Source organism: Gloeophyllum trabeum (assembly GCF_000344685.1).
Source record: "Gloeophyllum trabeum ATCC 11539 unplaced genomic scaffold GLOTRscaffold_00022, whole genome shotgun sequence".
NCBI lineage: Eukaryota > Fungi > Basidiomycota > Agaricomycetes > Gloeophyllales > Gloeophyllaceae > Gloeophyllum > Gloeophyllum trabeum.
Window position 1 is genome coordinate 7,100 of NW_006920431.1, and position 7,313 is coordinate 14,412.

Here is a 7,313-nt window from a genome sequence, read left to right on the forward strand (position 1 = left end):
GCAAAGCCATTCCTGTAGTATAAATTGTACAAAGTAGCATACAGAAAAACAAGTTTCGACTTCACCATCTCAGAGAATTAGAGTTACGATCTCAGCGACCCGAGAAGTTCGAAAGCGTCGAACTTAGCGAATTATAACCGATCTTAGCTTTGCCAATAGGCCTGACTCGTCGAGTGAATTATCTCCGCCATCGATCCAATTAGCTCCGGTGAGTCTCACATAGCGAAATAAAATTAACCAAGTTTCTCTAGCAATTTCTACTCCCGTGGGCCCGAACCTACACTCGGTTTCGTGGTTTGCGACTTTGTCTGCGACTTTCCGGAGATAAATACTCCGGAGCGTCCCTTAGTGTTTGTTTCAGGCGTCAAGGTTTTGTTTTATTTTTCTAGGTCTTCCTACGGACTACCCTACGGCGTCTTACTCCTCCTTTCCCCCTCGAACTATTAAATACCCTTCAGTTGTCTCGGACCGCCTTCACCCATATCACGGGGTTTAGGTTTATTTCCTTTGGTCCTTGGTGATTGTTGTGTGTCAGTGCATATCACCGGAGTGGCTTTCGTCCTGAACCGAGAAATAACAGACCACAAATATAAAGAGCACTGAACTCATACCAGGGCGAGCCCTTCTGCTCACCACCAAGTGGCACAACTCAGAAAGATTCACTCTACTCAACATCTATGCACCCAATGACTATGGAGAACACCCAGATTTCTGGGACAAAGTAACTACTGCTCTAATACAAGCCGGAAATCCCCAAGTTGACTTTATGGTGGGAGACTTTAACATAGTTGAGGAAGCCCTCGACTGCTCACCACCGCGCCTGGACCCGACTGGTGCTACAAATGCACTACGTGCGTTCCGATTACACTTCGGACTGGTCGACGGTTGGAGACATGATAACCCCACAGAAAGAGCGTACACATACACCAGCAGCTCACACCACTTCTCATGCATAGACCGAATATACACACGTATCCCCCACCTCCCAAATATCCGGGACTGGACAAAAGGACCCTCAGAGATCCCAAGTGACCACAGCATGCTCTCGCTACGCTTCTCGCCAACCAATGCAACCTACATTGGGCCAGGCCGCTGGACTTGGCCACTGGGACTTCTCCATGACAGTGACCTACTGGCGGAGGCAATAGAGCTCGGCATGACACTTCAGGAGAAACTCCAGAGTGTCACATTAGCACGCAATAATGGACACAATGCACAGATCCTCTGGGAAGATTACAAAACCCAGATTACACAAATCTGCAAGAGGCATGCAAAGGTCACGCTAGCAAAAATAAACCGCCGCATCACCCAGCTGAAGAAAGACATATCCCGCACAACTAACAGGACAGATATGGACACTGCAGAAGAGGTGCGCTCAAATGCGGCCTTCCTCCAAAGCGAACTCACACACCTGGAGAAAAAGCGATATCTGAAGGCCCAGTCATATGGGCAAGCAATGTGGGCCTCAAAAGGAGAAACACCCAGCAAATACCTGTCAAAGGTATATAGTGAGAAGAAACCTAGGGATGTAATACCCAGACTCCGAAATCCTGCAACTCAACAACTGTCCTTTGCCACATGCTCCGATGAGATGGCAGAGATTGCAGCCCAACATCACGACAAACTACAGACGGCTCAAGAATACCCCATCTGTGAGGCTGAACTTCAAAATATACAGGAAGAAGTCCTTTCCTCCATCCCAGAGGATCAAAAATACACAGCCCCAACACAGAATGACTTAGCAAACCGACTCAAGACCGTTCACATCCAGAAGGCATTAGACATGTCAAAAGCTGGCACAGCAACAGGCATGGATGGGATCCCTTATGAACTCTGGAAACTCCTACACGAACGACACATAGCCGCTGAGAAAGCAGGAGAAGAGTCTTTTAATGTAGTTAAAGTCATGACAAATGTCTTTAACAACATACAACTATATGGTGTAGATGAAAAGACATCCTTCACACTGGGCTGGATGTGCCCCATTTTCAAGAAGAAAAATAGAGACGAAATAGCAAACTACCGGCCCATCACTCTACTGAACTCAGACTATAAGATCCTAACCAAGGCTCTTGCTCTCCAACTAGCAGATCCAGCCCCTCAGCTCATACATAGAGACCAAGCGGGCTTTGTACCTGGCAGGTCAATTTTTAATCATGTCCGACTGTCTAAAGTCATGATCGACTTCGCCGAAGCCACAGAATCTAATGGGGCCATCATTGCTCTTGATCAAGAGAAAGCCTATGACAAAGTCGATCATCGCTATCTATGGGGAGTGCTAAAGGCATTCCGCCTGCCTGACATGTTCATCCAAACTGTACAATCACTCTACTCCAATGCGCACACACAAGTAATAATAAATGGTGTCCTAAGTGCACCGTTCCGCATCACACGTGGGGTGCGACAAGGCGACCCCCTTTCTTGCCTGCTATTTGACCTGGCCATCGAACCCCTAGCCTGTATGCTCCGAAACTCCCCAAAACTGTCAGGTTACCATATCCCGGGTGTAGCAGACAAAATCCTCATTACTCTCTTCGCCGACGATGCAACAATATACCTCCCGACTACGGACCGCCTCGAAGATCTTCAGGACATCCTCACAATCTGGTGCAAGGCGTCAGGGGCAAAATTCAACACTGAGAAAACAGAAATCCTACCAATTGGCAATGAAGAACACCGCACGAATGTCATTGTCTCCAGGAAACTACACCAGGATGATGCACCACTGCCTGAGAGCATTCACGTTGTCAAGGACGGCGAGACTATACGCTCCCTAGGTGCCTGGATAGGTAATAAGGCGAACCCTGTCGTGCCCTGGGAACGCACACTTGACAAAGTTAACAGAGCCTTCAAGCGCCTACAGAAGGGTCACCCTACACTGAATAGCAAAAGGCACATGGTGCAACACATGGCGGGAGGCATGACCCAGTACCTCACCAAAGTACAAGGCATGCCAGATCCAATCATCGATAGCCTGGTCAAACTGATCCGCAACTTCATCTGGGAAGACGCACCTCAACCACCGCTTGCACTTGAACGTCTGTACCTAAGAATGGAGGAAGGAGGCATAAACCTCCTGGACATTAAGTCCCGCAATGATGCAATACAACTGACGTGGCTGCGAGCGTACCTTGACTTCACAGAAGATCGACCAGCATGGGCATTTGTGACAGATGTCCTAATAAACCATCTTGCACCTGAGGGCATCCCAGATACGGCACGCCTGAACACATTCCTCCAGACCTGGGATGTCCCAACACAGGGACAACGATCACGCACCCTCCCCGACGATATAATCATGATGCTACGTATTGCTCAGAAACACAACATTGCCTTCGCCCCCCCCTAAGCTCTCAAAAGCACTCAAACAACAACTCCCAGCCTTCTACCACCTGGGTGCCCGCCCAAAAACTTATCGCGCCCCCAGCTTCAGGTGCCTGCTACACATGCACGATACTCTTTGAGTCAGTGACCTCATCCGCATAGCGAACAGACTACATGAAATACCTCCCCCCCCGGGAACGCACCAGCCTCGCCGCTCCTGTCGGTGCACCTGCTGTGTAGCTGACAGGGGTAATGGGTGCGAAAACCCACACAAATGCACACTACAGGCCAAGCATATCCTGGACTCACTCTCCCCTATGACAAACCCCTCCCACAACCCGCCGGCAGATGATCTCACCTTGACACACCACAGACTTGAGAAAAATCGGCAAGCCCGGTTAGACAAAGGGGGAATCACATTTGATCCATCACTCACCCTCAAGAACAGCCTTGTGGAGTGCTTCAGGGTCTTCTCCAGCTCCACAGCGCAAGGAATAAGCCCTCCCTACCGCCTGCAATACCCAGTAGCGGGTGTGAGCCTAGAAAATGAACACATGACGGTTTACACCGATGGCTCCTGTGAGGACAATGGAAAACTCACCGCACGTGCAGGAAGCGGGATCTACATCAAACCGGATCACCCTAACAACCGAGCTATTCGAGTCCCAGGCCCACTGCAATCAAACCAAGTGGGAGAACTCGTGGCGGTCATTGCCGCCCTACAGGATATTCCTCCATTTGTCCCGATCACCATTGCAACAGACTCCATGTATGTAATAGATGGGCTCACCAAACACCTGGGGCACTGGGAAGACATAGGTTGGCTTGGAGTGGCAAACAGCCAATTCTTCCAGGCTGCAGCATACCAACTCCGCCGTCGTTCAGCCAGAACGTCCTTCCAATGGGTGAAAGGACACGACAACAACCCTGGAAACGAAGCCGCCGATGCCTTAGCAAAACAAGGGTCGGAAAAAGATGCCGCGGACCAAATTGATCTGACAGTCCCAACAAATTTCACAATACAGGGAGCGAAACTGTCTTGCCTCACCCAAGCGATAGCTTACCGGGGAGTGCGCGCGAGGCGCGCACTGACAGTGACCCCACGCCAGGGAGCAGTGATCAATCTTGACAGAACCCGCTATGGGCTCGAAGAAGTTACACACAGCCTGGAAACGGATCAGCAAATCTGGCTCTCGTGGCATAACAAAAACCTGAGAGCAGAAGTCCGACAATTCACTCACAAAGCCTTGCATCGCACACAAAAGGTGGGGGATTACTGGACTCCTATAGATGGGTATCAATACCGTGCGATCTGCCCCTTCTGCAAAGACACCACAGAATCCATGGAACACATCTGGTTAGAGTGTGATACACCAGAAAGGGCACTAATCTGGAAACTCGCAAAACAACTATGGCCCCGAGCCCATGGTGAATGGTCAAACCTCCCCTTTGGAGCGATCCTTGGCAGTGGGAAATTGACTCTCCCCCCGGCCGCCACACACATGCCGGGAAGCGAGTCAGACGGCGGCGAGATTAAGCAGCAACGAGCGGGAGCATCCCGGCTCCTCCAAATCCTCGTCTCGGAATCCGCGTACCTCATATGGACACTAAGATGCCAGAGAGTGATACAAGGCAACACCCACTCCCTCGCTGCAATAAATACTAGATGGACAAATGCTATCAACAGACGCCTTACAACAGACCGGGTTACAGCAGCAAAACTAACTAGAAAACCTAAATTTGAACAAACCGTTGCCAATACCTGGAAAGGCACACTCCGGGGCGAACAACAACTCCCAAAGGATTGGATGATGAATGATGAGGTTTTAGTGGGTATTAGAACTGTCCAGGCCTCCTAGTTAACGGAGACACCAGGCATTTCTCGAGTCCCACACTCCCCAGTAACCACTGGGGGTGCGTAAATGCATTTTACCTCGGGCCGGACGGTGCACCGCATCGCCCGCTACAGCGTACCTCCCGGGGCTGTACCAATAGTCAGTTGCTGGGTGGTAATACCGCTTGTCCAAAAAAAAAAAAAAAAAAAAAAAAAAAACGTTGACCTCGTTGAGAGCTTTCATCGCGCCTCTTACTCGCGCCCCTTCCTGTCGAGCATGTACTTCACCTGAGCACGTATACGTACCCCGGACGTCGATCACTACGACCATGAATCTCAAAGATTATCTGGCCACGACGTCAACAGCATCTGGTACTCGATATAGGAGTGTTAATAGAAAGTGGTGATCACTGACTCCTGAAAGACCATGCCGAGCACGATCATAGCCCGTCTTCGAAGTTGTCAGCTAATTTGTAGCTCAAAGGTATCGATTGTAGAGAAGAGATGTCCGTACGTCACGAATTTTTGCCGCACCTTTGTCCATTTCGGAGGGGTTGGTATTCCACGCCGCTCGCTGAACAGGAGCAGGCGATGCGCGAGGACGCGCCGGGTTCAATTCCGTGGATCATGGCGTAGGGGGCGGTGATGTGGGACAAAGGGAGACGACCTTGGTAAAGAATGACGAGGAGCTCGCAAAAGGACTCTGGCCGGAAGGGAACCAAACGCGGGCGATGGACGCGCAGGTGAGAGCGTACGCTTGAAGACGTTTGGGGGCAGTTGCGAGGAGACCACGTAGAAGGTGCATGTGTGTGACGCCCATAGAGAGCACGGGCGATGACTTGAACATGATATGGACCTGAAAATTGAACGGGCGAGTGGATGAGAGCCGTCGGCCCTCGTGTTCTCGGACAAGAGGGAACAACCATGAGCCACAGAGCACCATGGGACCTAACCTACATCTCCGCGGTGAATAGAGGACAAGTGTATACGCCGAACGGACAACGCGAGGAGGAGGAGGAGCGCAGTCGATCCTGCACATATGGCGGATATAGCCGGCGGTCTTCCAAAGGCTTGATCAGCCGCCCCGTGACTGGACACTTGTGAGTACAGGCTTTAGCTCACTATTATACTTGCCAATCCCACATGAACGATTGATGGTCTACCAGGTGCTCCCAGGTTGCGGTAGTCGCTGCTGCACATGTCAGAGCATCTTGGAGACCAGCAATCCGCTACCTATCCTCGACAACTTGGATGTCCATCGCATTTGGCCCTCTTGCAGCAATGCCGAATCGTGCTTCGGGCTGTCCAAACATTTGCCCTTCTGCACGAATAGGGTCTCCGACTGCTCTACGGGGTCTCTGAATGACGGTGTCCTCTTCTCCGGTTGGGTTCGTTCGTGTTGCGCGCCGGGGCGGGGGCGTGGGGAGGGAGGTTAGACTACAGGAGAGTGTACTGTGGACTCAGGACTCAAAGATATACGCGTGTTGGTCGGTTTTTCAGCCCTCGACGTGGCCCCCGCTCGGCGAAGGAAACTTCCATGGGCGTATGATATTAATGGTGCAGCTCGCTATCTTCAGGCGAACTTCCCTTTTTGCCGACTTCCGCGTACTTGAAGTTGCTCGGGTTCTCCGCAAAGACGTCCTCGAGAATTTGTCTTTCCAGGTGAAACCCAGTTGTGAAGTTTGATGCCACAGTAGTATCCTGCTTCCCAAGGGGCGGACACCGGGAGATGCCGAGACCACATGCAGGGGGAGGGGGGGGACCTCGGAGCCCTTAACTGAGATTTATTATCAGTTAAGCGCCCAGCCATCTGGGGTAAGGGGGCTAACAGGTAGGTATCTGGCACACCATTGGGTAATTCTGAGTAACCTAAATGCCTTTCTGAAGTATCCCAGAGGAAAGCGGTGAGAAAGAACGACCCCTGGTAGCGATCTTCAGAAAAACATATGAATTGTGACCGACGTAGATGTGACACCCCCTGTGACAAAGTAACCCTAACCCTTGCTTGCTATGCGACATGCCTTCCCTTTTATGTACCGTGAGACTGTCCCACGGGGGGAGGGGGGGTCCCCTGGAGACCCTTAACTGAGATTTGTGGCATGTGGTCTAAAATTTTATTTCTGTCTGCCCCTTGCTGCTTCCTCTGCAATGTCAT

The 7,313-nt window shown here is 51.1% G+C and overlaps 3 protein-coding genes across 3 annotated transcripts; all 3 read left to right on the top strand.

The window, feature by feature from the left end:
• Positions 1–577: 577 nt before the first annotated feature.
• Positions 578–1,396, top strand: GLOTRDRAFT_20058 (uncharacterized protein; the record flags this gene model as incomplete). Its single annotated transcript, XM_007872978.1, has 1 exon — positions 578–1,396. A coding segment is annotated over one exon (819 nt), but the record flags the coding sequence as incomplete, so codon positions are not given.
• A 1,086-nt stretch (positions 1,397–2,482) lies between these two features.
• Positions 2,483–3,073, top strand: GLOTRDRAFT_20464 (uncharacterized protein; the record flags this gene model as incomplete). Its single annotated transcript, XM_007872979.1, has 1 exon — positions 2,483–3,073. A coding segment is annotated over one exon (591 nt), but the record flags the coding sequence as incomplete, so codon positions are not given.
• An 805-nt stretch (positions 3,074–3,878) lies between these two features.
• On the top strand, positions 3,879–5,183 carry GLOTRDRAFT_50641 (ribonuclease H-like protein; the record flags this gene model as incomplete). Its single annotated transcript, XM_007872982.1, has 1 exon — positions 3,879–5,183. The coding sequence occupies one exon, from the start codon at positions 3,879–3,881 to the stop codon at positions 5,181–5,183; it is 1,305 nt and encodes a 434-aa protein (XP_007871173.1).
• Positions 5,184–7,313: the final 2,130 nt, after the last annotated feature.